The sequence below is a fragment of the Dromaius novaehollandiae genome, chromosome 6, assembly GCF_036370855.1.
Source record: "Dromaius novaehollandiae isolate bDroNov1 chromosome 6, bDroNov1.hap1, whole genome shotgun sequence".
Taxonomy (NCBI): domain Eukaryota; kingdom Metazoa; phylum Chordata; class Aves; order Casuariiformes; family Dromaiidae; genus Dromaius; species Dromaius novaehollandiae.
Genome location: NC_088103.1, coordinates 9,219,881 through 9,233,320, shown reverse-complemented (window position 1 = coordinate 9,233,320; position 13,440 = coordinate 9,219,881). Strand labels below are relative to the sequence as shown.

At 42.3% G+C, this 13,440-nt stretch overlaps 1 protein-coding gene across 4 annotated transcripts in view; it reads right to left on the bottom strand.

Annotated features, from left to right (window-relative positions):
• The window catches only part of MICU1 (mitochondrial calcium uptake 1), a 135,236-nt gene that overhangs the window by 49,905 nt on the left and 71,891 nt on the right, over nucleotides 1-13,440 (bottom strand). For 3 of the 4 annotated variants that reach the window (XM_064513595.1, XM_064513597.1, XM_064513598.1), the window contains 2 exons: nucleotides 8,687-8,752; nucleotides 7,327-7,441 (listed from right to left, as the gene is read on the bottom strand). In XM_064513595.1, the coding sequence (XP_064369665.1) occupies nucleotides 7,327-7,441; nucleotides 8,687-8,752 (181 nt within the window). The remainder of the gene's footprint in view (nucleotides 1-7,326; nucleotides 7,442-8,686; nucleotides 8,753-13,440) is intronic. The other variant, XM_064513596.1, reaches the window with a different exon arrangement.

Genomic DNA, 13,440 nt, shown 5'->3' with positions numbered 1-13,440 from the left:
TCTCTTATTCAAAGCAAAGCAGCACCTCATTACAATTAAAAGACATTCCTTTCCCCGTGCCTATTTGGACACACATGCCCTCTGCACAAAATTAAAGGGCAAAGGATAGCAGCTAATCATATGATCTGAGAGACATTCCCAGAGCATTTCATCGCTATCAATTTGTCATTACAACAGCTGCTCGGGGAATCAGGTAATAGCACTTATAATAAACCCACAGGATGCCAAAAACGTTATTTCCCAACAGCAAGAGGTGCATTGCGTTAGCTAGATGGTCATGCCTGGCTCACTCGTACACCTCTGCACGCAAAGGCAGCTGGAGGAAACGGCTGATAAAGAACCTGCCATAGCACAAAGGAAAAATAATAATAACAGCAATCCTAAAGCACCTAGACAAAAGTGAAGTTCATTAGCTCTTCACTCTGAATCCGTGCTGGAGGTTCCCATGTCTAAAGGTGGCACCCATCAATGTGCCCAGGGGACCTGCCACACTCAACCTACACATTCTCAACTTAAAAAAAAAAAAAAAAAAAAAAAAAAAGTAAATAAAATGGCAAAGGACAGCAAATCGCCTATGCAGAAGGAAACGTGTGTCTGAGGGAAAACAAGCTGTCTTCACTCAAAATACATTTGCAAACCAGCAGAAATCAATCTGCACCCTGCCCCTCCACCAAAAGGCATCCTCACAAGCTGACATGCTACTTCCCCATCAAATTGATTTAGCAGAAAAAACTCCCTGGCAGAAGATCCTAAAATGGAAGCCAAACATGCCTGCACTGCTCTCCATCTCCCGCAAACCCTTGTCCCTAACTGCTTCTCTTATGCTTCTGCTGTATGTGAATTAACGTCACGACAGCCCTCAGCCCGGTACGAACCTTCTCGGAAGGGCCCATTAAAGCTATTATGTATCCCACACGTTCTCGCGAAGCTTATCCCAAATGACCTTCGGAGAGAAGTGGGCAGGGAACACCACTGCAATCTCTGCCTAGAAATAAATTACCCACAGCATAAAGCAAAGTACCTCCTCAAATGGATTTTTCAAGAAAAAGAAAAGACAAGACATAGTGATATCAACATCCTTGGCCTAATGCCATCCTACTCACGTCAGCAGACCGGAGAAAGGATTCATCAGACTATAACTGCCCTGGCGGATGCACCGAAAGCAAGCCAAGACAAGCAAAGACACGCTGACCAGAGGCAAAAGTCAGAACCGGGTTATCCTGAGCCTGCTCTGAACCAAAGGGTCCTAAGCCACCACCTGCTGCACCAGGCACCTGCACCATGAACGCTGCAAGCACTGGGGGCTCACGTAGTCTCTAGATAAGCAAAACAACGGAGCAGTCAAGGTATAGATGGGCAGAGTCATCATCTGACAACTCATCACAGGGTAAACGTTACCATGTGAGAGGAAGAGCATTCACGGGTGAGTGCTGCTCACAGGGAACCTCGTAGCTGGGAACCTCGTAGTCTGGACAGACATCATCCCTTGTGAAAGGTGCTAGTAACACTGATACGAAACAACAAACCAGTATTAGTTGTGCTGGTCTGGTATTACCAAGAACCCAAGCTTCAACACTAAGCTTCAAAGCTACACAGCTGCGTACCTTCCCACCTTTCTTGTACTGGCACTTATAGACACAAAAGCTTCTTAAACACATGGTTTAGTAGACTGCAGGAGGTGCCAACAGAAAGCACAGAAGGGGTAAACTAGTATAGTTGGCAGATAGATAAAATCCTAAATACACTGTGTGCAAAAATGCATGGATCAGATACATCTGTAAGGAACAGCTGAAGGCTTGGGAGCAGGGAATACACACCATCCTCCACCCTTCAAAGAGCTGCACCACAAGAATGTGCTACCTCCACATAAACTCACTCCAAGCATGCGGGATGCTCCTCCTGGCAGTGATGTCCCAGATGACCCCACTTAATGTTCCTTAACTTAAATAAAGTGCATTAAAGGAAAAAAAAAATCATTATTACTGCTTCATTTTTCTATTTTACTTGTTAGCTTGTGAACCAAAGAGTGGATAATTATGATTTAAAAAATTGCATTTTGATTGTAATGTCAATGACACATATATGTCTCAGTTTCTGAGATTTGAGAGGATCCGAGAGCACTTAGTACAGGACTCATCTTTCAACAGCTTTTCATCAGTTAGTACATGACCTGCAGATGACAAAGAGTCCCTCTTTAAGTGCTTCTCCGAAACAAGAACCAGCCAAGTTCCTTCATCCTCATGAACAACCTCCTAAAGATACTATGCGTGATCTTGTCCTGTGCTAAGGACCAAGCTTATCAGAACGTATGCAGAGGTAACTGTGCAGTAACTGTTTAGTAGGTATCATAACACTGAGATTTTATCCTTCAATCAAACTGCAAAATCAGGAAGGCCAAGTAACGACTATTAAGTATCCATAGGTTGGGGAGAAAGAGTCAACCAAATAGCAGCTAGAGGTATAACATTAAAGACAAGCAGCCCTTCACAGGCCCCAAACTGCCAATTGTCAGAAATCTGTCCTTTTTTCCGCGCTTGTGTCCTTCAGCATCGCTACCAGCCCATGACAGAACAGGGACGCTGAGCTAGAGCCCTTTGGTCTGACCGAAACAGCCAGGCTCACGGTCAGTAGTTAGGACAACGACCCTTGGGAAAGGACCTCTGCAATGTTGGGTACATCTTGGGAATCCCACACAGCAGCAGCTAGGCTGATAGAAAGCAACCCAGGTGCAAAAATCTGGCCAGTATTGTTATATTGGTTTAATGTTTAACTTTTTGCACTGGAACACACTCCTAACCGTAAAGGCTGCCAAAATAAGCACCCGTAGGCACGGGGAGGCAAGAAGAGTTGGAGTGAAGCTGTCAGATCTAAGGGATCCATCCCCATTGCAGCGGTGAGATGATGGGAATGGGGAGAGCGGTCTCTGCCCAGGGACCTGCACCACCAAAGACTTATTTGGGAAAGCTTCACACCAACACCGCTGGAGGAAGAATCCCCCTGAGAATGGAAGGATTCACCCCAGCCACACACAGCCACAGCAGCACTGCATTTTGGTGAATGGCAATAACGGCTCCCTCTTGAGATGGGCAGATAGGCACTGGCAATCGCTTGGGCTACAAATTTGAGCACTGTCTCAAGGAGACATTCGGACCAGCTGACCTCAGGTAAGCCACTATTCAAGTACCAAAATTGGAGCAGCCTGAGGCTGCTGTACTGAAGAAATCCTTGCACCATACAGCACGGATGAGGGGGATCTGCATATAGGCATATAGCTAAAGTAAGGGTCTTGAAACTTCAGAATAATGGTAAAACTAAAACAATAAGTATTGTACATAACAGGACCATAAATAAAAATAATCCTAGAAATTTGAGACAGCCTTATTTCATTTTCTTAGGGAAATGAGCCGTATGGCATTTAGTGTCACTTTGCAGGATTAAAACAGCAGTAGGATACTACATCTCCCTTATAGCAGGGTAGGAGCAATGTATATTCAGAACGACTGCAGAAAACACAGACCACAGAGATAACTCCGTCTACTTGTCCTTTTTAGCAGCGCGGAAGAAAACACAACTTCCACTGCAGATACCCGCAGTGCTGAAGATCCCATCAGAAAATAATTTCCACGACTAGATGGTTTGTGATTTGTTTTCTAAACAGGGGGAAGAGAGAGAAGAAAAAAAAGGCGGGGGCAAATTGTTCTAGGTGAGAGGGCTCGTGGGGAGGCGGGGGGGGGAATGACCTACAACAGCACCGGGAATTCAGGTGCCAGCCAGGGACACCAACCCAGGCAATAAAAAAAATACGTGTGCCTGGCGCACCCACTCTGCACAGCTGCCGGGAATAGAAGGAGGAGCTGCAGGTCAGCTGCAGGAGCCCTGGCAAGGCCAGCAAGAGAATAATTCCTTTGGCTGCAGCCAGTGCTATTTAACCCTCCTTCCAGGAGGGAGTAAATTCAGACACAGCGACAGTCCAATTATGGGAACACCACCAACTTAGTCTTTTAATGTCCCCTTTCAATACCTGTTAATCAAGTAGGCATTAGCACGCCTGGAAAACAGACATTTGCTCTGAAATTGCAGTTGCTGATGATTGAAAAGCTCTTTCGCCCCTTCCTCCAACTGCTCGACAGTATCTGCATGTGCAAAAGCAACAGCCTCCGCAGTTAGGGAAGCAATGCCTTCGCTCTCCGATTGCTTTCCTATGACGTTTTAAGAACCTAGCTGAAATCCCATCTACACTTTGCTTATCCCATATTTTGCTCATCTTTCTACTTTTGCCCCCAAATTTCAGCTTTGCTGGTAGGATTCAAACATCTCCACTCTGGCAAGCAGCTGTAGCAACACACACAGTGCAGCATCCTCAAGGCTGTTCAGCTGTAATTGCCTTTAATAGAAGACCGGCTTTCTGAAGCAGTTAAATGCTATTTTATTAGCTTTTCTTTAAAAATATATTTTCACAGAAACACAGCAAACTGCGGGAACAGACAGTGCTGGAGCGTGAGATTACTTGTAAATAAAAGATGGTGACAGACTTGATTTTCTGCGCAATATGCAAACGGCTCTCTGCCAGTAACGCACAGACGAGTTGTACCTCAACCCTCTCTCCTTTTCACCTCCCCGACAGCTGACACGCACTGCGCACTTCAGAGACAATAGCCAAAACAAGCCTCAGCTGAGGCTAGAGAGAAGCTAAATGCAACGCAGTAGGAAAGTTCCCTAAATCCCAGCCCCATGGCATTTTTGGTAGGGCCGAGGAGATGGCAAAGGCGGCTCAGGATGGGGCACCAGCCGGCTCAGCAGATTTGCTGGACATAACCTTCCCAAGGAGCACAATAATACGAAGTCCCATGTGCATTTGATTAGCACTCATTTCTCCTTATTTTCAGAGGTTATCACCCCTAATCAGTTTTGAGTTCAATAAACCAGATGAGAACATGACTGGTGTCATCCTGCCAACACAGAGCACAGCGGGAGTAGTGTCTTCTGCTTCCCTCCCACTATATATACTAGACTTCTCACTCCCATTCTCATTATCATGCTTTATTGCTCAATGTCATCTTTCTTTTTTAATATTTAGTGGTTTTCAACTATTTGATGTAATCTACAGTTCTCTCTTGTGTGGGCACATTCTTAACGGCTGGGTTATCTAAACAATACCGCGAGAAAAAGGGTATCGAACTGCCAGGTTTTTAAGATGTGCTTTCTTCATTCTACTTTATTTATTTCCTGGAGAAGCAGCAAGTACTACTGGACTCCTGCAAGGCAGCGTACACTAGTAAGGAGAGTAAGAGAGAGTGTGGCATAACAGTGAATTTCCTACCTTGCCACAGGGCAAGATTTGTCTGGAAGTTTCATTAAAAGAAGGCAAATGCTTTAAAAATAGAAACAAAACTCTTCCTCTGGGAAACTGCTGTTTGACAGTAGCTCTAGAGACATTCCTCTACCTTCTTTAAGCATTTAGAATAGGACAAACTCCAAAAACATACATAAAAGTCAGCCTAAAAAACCTGGAAAACTTATTTTAATTTTTTGGAAGGCTTTTACCTTGCCTGTCCTTTACATCAGTCCTCAAAACACAGACTACTCACACTGTCTCCTCTTGTTAGCTTGATTCCCCAGAAATTGTAAACACATTTAAGAGCCTGAGAATAAAGGAGAAAAACCCTTTATTCCTGCTGAACACTCAAAATAAGATTTGCTGCTACTATATGACGAGGCGGTCGGGCTTTTTTTATTCTTAAACCAAAGAAATAAAACCAAAACAAGAAGAATTTGTCTTGCTGCTGATTATTTCTGCGCTCTGCAGAAGCCCATGAAATTCATTTTGCTTCCCATGTATTTGATTAGCAGGTTGGTCAAGAACAGCATAGCCATAACGCCAAAGACGCGACCGTATGCTAAACCGCATTTGGTAATGCGATCAGATAGGTTTGCGAGCTTGCCATCTGTGAGGGACTCAAATTAAAAGTCCTTGCTATAGAAGTGGAAATACCTTAGATGTCTTAGTCTGGGACTGTGCTGAAATTAAGAGGAGAATGGCAAAAAAAGTCTGTTCTGAGACTCTGTAAAGAAAGCAGCAGATTAAAATCACAAAACAAAGTCCTCGGCTCAAATGAGTGTTACTTAGCAGTGGTTTTTTTCATGACATTAAGCTCACATGCAGGTCTTTTCCCCCCCATGTCTGTCTGACCACAAGCAAGACCTTGAACATTGCTTCTTCCATGTAACGGTACTTCAAAATGACAACACTTGATAAATGAAGAGCTGTCATTTTCTGTTGTTTCCATCCCAGAATGTAACACGGAAAAAATAAAACATCTGTTGCTGTTTCAAAAGATCAGTGAATTACCCAGTTGACTTGCTGAACAGAAAACAGATGCTAATGTCTAGTTAGTTAACTGTGAAGTAACCAGCTTTTTTTTCTTAAATCAATTCATCACTTAGCAGACACACACAAAATTAGAGCGCTGAGCTTTTCTTTATACTTCTCTCTTTCGAAGGTCCAAAAATAAGTTGTCTCAGTTCATTTCGAAAGCGGCGTGTTCCTTTTATCCCGTGCTTTCCAGCAGGGCTGACAAATAACTGGAATTTCTGTCGACTTTCCTATTTGCGATCTGGCACCTTCCCAGGGGCCGGAGAAGCTCTGCAAACACAGCTATCACTTTGCGTACCCCAGGAAGAAAGGCTAGAAGTGTCATTTGACATTACCACGGGCTTCGGTTTCACCATTTCTTGCCAACGAAACAAACTTCCAAGTCCCAGCATTTCAAGAGCAGAAGATTTTGCCGGGACAGATTAGCAGCTCACATAAATGTCGCAAGTACAGCAGGGTGAAAAGACAGAAGGTATCTAATGATAGTTGTTGAAACATAAACTACTTAACCTCAGGCTTGCGAGTGATGTCATCCTACAAGGAGCGAAGTTATCTGAGTAAAAATACAGCTGGAGATCTGAGTTTGTACAGTCTTGTGCCTGGTCAAGAGCTGGAGAGCGATACTCACCAAAGCACAAGAATGCCGTGTAGTTAACAGGACCTGCTGTTCAAAAATTTGCGTCTGGTCAAATGACTCGTTCATAAACAATTTTGCCACAGTTTAAAATAAGAAATAACTCTTGAGAAGTCAACCTGCTTATCTCTCTAAACAATTTGGAGCTAAGACTGAAATAGATGAACTAGCAGCAATTACTTATTCAGCTCAAGTTTCAAGCAATCAACAATCCCTTTTAGGGAAATGTATGCAGAATACAATAGAAAACCTCATTGCTGTAAGCCTTCAAAATTTTTTTAAAAAGCCGTAATTGCAGAGGAAAAAAAACTATACTTACTGGAAAGGACCGTAGTAAGGAAAATGTAGTCGGAAAAAGAAATGAGTCCACACTCTCCAAGCGCATAAAATATGCTGTCTTCATCAGCAAACTTCTCTCGCTCCTGGGATAATTTCTATTTACGCATCCGACCCACATCCCAAAAAGAGAAAATAAAGCAATCGATTAAATACGGAAGTAGAGCGCTTTATTTCTATCCTTACCACCAGCAAGCCATTGCACATACACACACCCCTGCTATCACCATTCATATTCAGTGGACCTTTTCCAGCCTTCAAATCTCTCAGAAACGGTCTGCAAAGCTCGGTGTTTCCCTATCTCAAATCAGGGATAAGGCATTGCATGCTAATCATTAGCTGTTTTAGTCTAGCTGAAATACAGATAAATAAACTATACATCCATTTTGTTTAATACTGCTTGACTCTTTGAGAGAGTACAGTGCTACGAAAGGTAGAGCTTTTTAATACAGAATTCAAAACGGAAATGTTCCGGTTTCCCTAATGGTGTTTTAGCTCTAGTTATACTCTACTGTAGTAGCAGGCAAGAGAGAACAATTCCATGTGAAGATAAAGGACGACCAAAGTTATCAGAAATACGTAGTTATCAGAAACATACAATCCAGGAGTGTGTTTAGCAGAGTCTACTAGGAGAACGTGCACCAATACCATTCTTATCTTTCTTTCTTGTCCCATTTTCTTTAATACCTTTAAGTTTTAATAGAAAATACCATACGTATTTTAGCATCTAATCTCCCTTACTAAGCTAAAAAGCCACAGTCACTTTGATCCACTGAAGCTTCAAAGACTGAAAAGGATCCATAAAACTGTTAGAAGCTGCACACCAAACGCCACACTGGTGACCCGTGTTAAGAATATTGCAAGAGGAGGCACGCACACACACAGAGGAGAAGAAAAATAATACAGAAAGAGTAGGTGTGGATGAGGTTATTTCATAAAAACTGGATCATGCAAGCACAGAAGCATGGTCAAAGCAGGCTGAGTTTAGGAACGGTTTTAGGAGAAAATAACCAACAACACACACCACCACACGGGGGTCCAGCTACACAACTGTCCCCCACCGTTACCTCTGTCTAGCGGAGATCCCATCATATACAAGATAAAGGAAAGAAAACTGGTTAACCAACAATAAAAAAAAGGCAGGCAAAACATAACATTGAGTTGAACGGTTAGACTTGCAAAAGCAAGAAAGGCCTGAAGCAACCAGGTGGTTGCTTTGACCAAACGCCGCTAAGAAGCCTAAGTACATATATCCCAGCAAGAGTTAGCGTTTAGCCGCCGAGGTTGAGACCCACTCTCGGCAGCTGGCGTCTCTCACGGGGCTGGCGCTTGGGAGAACTCACCATTCTCCATGACTGCACATTGGGGATGAGCTCAGCTAATAATTTAGATGAAAATTTTACCCGTATCTGGCTTGGAAACCACAAAAAAAAAAGAGAAAAAAATCATATTGATCACCAAAAATACAGTTTTCAGGAAAAAGTTCAGCTTTGCTGATCAAACACAGCTCTTCTCAGTAGCTCTTCCTTTACTGTCCGAGGAGCGTTGACAATTCAGTAAAAGGTGAATCACTAACAGCAGACATGCTAAGGCTATTCACTCCGTGCAAAATAACTATTTGTGCTTACTGCGTATCAGGTTGAAGTTTCATTTTCCAAAAAAAAATTTTTTTTTAACCTCCCTTCCCTATCAAACTGGATCCTAAGCAAAGCTGGCTTCACTCAAAAACACTTATTTATGTTTAAGACAAATAAACAATAGCCAGCTTTCCATAAAGCCAAAGGAAAATTCTGCTGAGAAGGCATTTTTTTCCCGAATTGCTCCCTGGTGGTGCTGTCAGCAGTCTCTCACCCCCACGTGTTATTTATTGGCTCTTTCGCTCGCTGTTTGTCTTTAGCAGAGTTCATCATAAACTAGCCATTAGCATCCGCCTACTTCATTCGCTCCAAGTAGTTCATGATAAAGTCCCAGAGGCTGGTTTATTAATTTTTATGGGTTTCTTTCCCGCACTTAAAATTCATATTCAGCACCAAATAGCTCAACGTTATGTCCACAGACTAACAATAAGATATTAAGTTACACGCTTTCCAAAATATAAAGGTTTAGACAGATGGGAGAAGAGAGCATCTACTCATTTGCATCTTTCTTTGAGCAAAGAGTAAATGTTTTTACAAGCCTCTATTCTGCTTGCCAGAAGCCAGGCAGAAACGCGGGGAAGGGGACCGTAGACTGTCACTCCCGTGCCCAGTCCCCGGCAGCTAATGGAAATAGCAATTTCTCCCGCTGATCTTAATAGGGGAAAAAACATGTAGCCAAGTTGCTACAATAGCTCATTTTATGTAATAAGGTTTTCAGGCTCTCGGCACTGGGAGGAGGGACATTTAAAAACCTCATGATGCTCCAGTTTGGATTGTTTTCTGGCTGAGATGCTGGATCTTTTAATGCTTTCCACAAAGTACATGGGAAGCTTTCTCCACAACTGGAGAGGCCGAAAGCTTCCTCCGCAGGTTTTTTTTTTTTTTTTTCTTCCTCCCTCCTCCCTAAAGTACTTGCCAAACCAGAGCAAACCCCAGGATGAGAACAAGGGTTTGCATGTCCCCATCTCTGTTTAACGCAGTTTAATGCTATTTGGAGACAGAAGAGGATCCACCACGGGTATTTCGTGAAGTTTCCGGGGAAGATGCAGACTAGAAGTGTCCCAGCTGAAAATCTCTAATACATAGCTTTCACAGTTAGCTGGACCCAAAGGAATAAAGGTTTTGCAAACAAATGTCAGTTAATTAATGCTAACATCTAATAACAGCATCTATAAACCTTAAGTTTCTGCTCTGCATTCTACTTTCATTTCAGTGTGCTATACCAGCCGTTCCAACCAAAAGGGATTAGAAAACATAGGAAAAAAAAAAAAAGAAAAAAACCCAAACTTTCCAAGCCTCCATTCTATTTTAGAGATAAATCATCTTTATAAGTTACATGATTAGTTATCCACACAATTCAGGACAACTTTCATGTTTTATATATCTTATGTAGCAGAACACAAGCTAATTCTCAGCAATGTGCTGAGTTAAAATGATTGGTCAAAGCTCTTCAATCAAATTAAGATTTTTTTTTCCATGTTAAATCCATCCCCGAAAAGACAGGAATCAGTCAGGATCATTCAGCACTGCCCAAAGAACATTCAAAATTGAGCATTCGCAAGTGAGCAAGCCACTGGAAAAGGTGTACAATTATGATGTGTTTTTTTAATCAAGCATTAAATTCATATTAAACAAGCACACAAACAAGCAAACATCCAAAGTTAAATGTAAAAAGAAAAAGAAAAGGAAACCAAACATACAATTTATCTCAATACAAGCATGGCTGTGTAAATTCAGTGAAAAGCTGCCAGTCTCAGTGGAATAACTTTTTACACAAATTCAGACAAATAACCATACAAGATTGACAAACACCAACAACCGGTAAAATATTTAAATGCATTTCGAAATACAAAGCTTGGTTTGTCCTTGGCAATTGGCTCCAATCAGCCCAGCAAACAACTCCAAGAAGAACAATCCCATATCTAACAAAACAAAACCGTTGTCCGCTTACGGCAACCACTCACTGGATGCAAGAACTGGTTTTCCATCACGTTATGGTGCTTATTTACAGCATCTCAGAAAAGCACTGCTGTAGTTAGCCGGGGCATTACAGGGCTTTTTGAGAAGGTTCCCTTCCCGTAAAACAAACCTCCAAGGAGAGCGGGAGACAGAGGAGGAATTTGTTCTCCTATCAGGAAATGACCAAACGCAGACCAGGATTTTTTTTTTTCCCTCCTGCTTATTCTAGAAACATGACCTGCTGCAAGTTAAAAGACTGTGATTTTTCCCCATTTAAGTCAGGGCTTAGAAATATTTTTTTCTTTCTTGCTGAAGGCCAGGCAGGTGTTTCATACACCTTCACCAGAACACAGTTGAACATAATTTCAGGTTATCCAATAACAACAGCAACCCACCTCCCCACATCTGGGAGCTCTAGAAAGCAAAGTTGCAGGCCATATCCAGAAAACAGACTCCCCGCACTTGTGTTATGGGCAGAGACTTTGCAACTAAGCAAAACATCCAAAGATATGACATGTGCTTCTTCGCATACTCTGCCAACATATCCCTAAGCATTGAGTCCTCCTTAAGCCAAATATATGGTCCAGCTCTTCAGGATGGGCAAAAGCCCGTGAGCTGAACCAAAGCTTCCAGGTACAAAGGATTTTATGGAAAAGCTATTGCGGTTCCTTCCTCTCCATGCCCAAAACAAGCTTTACTTTGGGTAAAAAGAAATGGGAGCAGAGTGTTAGAGCAGTTCGGCATCCTCTGCTCAGTCCTGCTGGCCTCTGCCCTCCTCGGCCACGATGGGAGGATAACGGCGGAGGTGCAGGCGGAGCTCAGGGCCCCGGCTATCGCTAGGATTAATTCAGAGTTAACAGATCGAAGCACACGCTCAATCTGTTTAATACTTAATTAAGCAAATCTGAAAAAAAATAAAGATATAGTTTTGACAATTAACATATGCCTTCTCTGCAAAGTCAGAGATGGACGCAAACTGCAGTGTTGATGTTTGCTCTGTATTACTAACATGCATTTAGAAAAGCCTTATCAGCTAAATCCTGGCAGTACCATTTCATTTTGCATTTCAAAAATTACTTAATGAGCAGCATTTAATTTGCCACTTTGGGAAGAACATATTCTTGGCACATCATTTAAAATTGGCAGTTAATATTTCAATCTGGGGGAAGAGAACATATATTCGGTACATTTATTCGTATAACTATTGTTTATGTCTCAGTACCACCTTTGTACTTATATGCACCAGAGCTTCAGCAATTTATCAGCCTTATGCGTTCACTTGACAGTGACTTACCCCTTCCAAAACAGCAAGAAATTAAACTGCATGCAAGATAATGAGCAATTTTTCAAGAACTGGAAAGTAATTCTGTAAATTAGTAAGGAACTTCAGATGAACCACAACCGTTCTTTATTGACAAATGTCATAATACTGAGCTTGTTCCTTTTTTTTTTTTAAAAAAAGATTCTTTAAAGTTACCAATACTATGTGAGTAAATACAAAAACACGAATGTTTAAAATACAGCGAAGTCACCTTGCTGCAAAGCAATTCTCTTTCAGTCCCAACTGACCACCTTCAGTTATGCAAACTGCTTAAAATACAGCTATTAAAGTATTTCTTTTATAGTTAGCTACAGACACAGAGAAAAAAAAAGTTTCTTAAAAAAGCAGTATGTTCAGTGTTAAAACAGAAATATTTATTCTTTTGTCTTACACTGTAAGGGTTCCCCAAAATCTGTTTTATAAGCTTGCCAAATAGAAACAGTTAAAATTTCTTTGCCTTGTTCTGAGCTTTCTGACTTTATAAAGGTAAAGACGTTCTTCCATATTCCCGCAATTTCGGGATGAGTGTCTTTACAAAAAGATAGGGGGGCGGGGGGAGCAACTTGAAAGAATATTTGCTCAAGACATATTTTTTAGGAAGCAAACCCTTACCTGAAATCTCACATGGATCTCTCCTACTTTATTCCCCTTGTAAACAAGGGCTGCATTTTAAGGCTGAATTAATATGGTCAATACTGAGCAGCTCGGGAATTCTGGGGAGGAAGAAGCCCTAATTAGCACTTGCACACACAACGTTAAGCAGTATGCATTGACGCTGTGCATTGCCGGCATACTGCTTCATACTGCAGGCTTAAATCAGATGGCGTCCCAATAAATAAAAGATTATTGGGAATCCTTTTAAGGATGCACTGACATTGGAAAAATGGATCTTTATTCAAAACTCCCTGGACGATACATTTGATGACTGCTTTTTAAACACCGTTTAGCACCTACTCCGGGCATCGTTTGACATCTTTAAAACCGTTAGGCTGTCTTGGCCATCCCATTAAGGCTACGCGACATGGGAAGGGGTACCAAGAGGGCTCCTCTTCGCCCAGCCTAGCCGAGCCTGCCCAACGGCACCGGCGGGCGGGGGCCAGGAGAGCTCCCTCGCACACAGGGCTGGCTACGTCTGTGCTGATCTACACGGAGGTGCTCCCTATTAGCACATCTCGCAGAA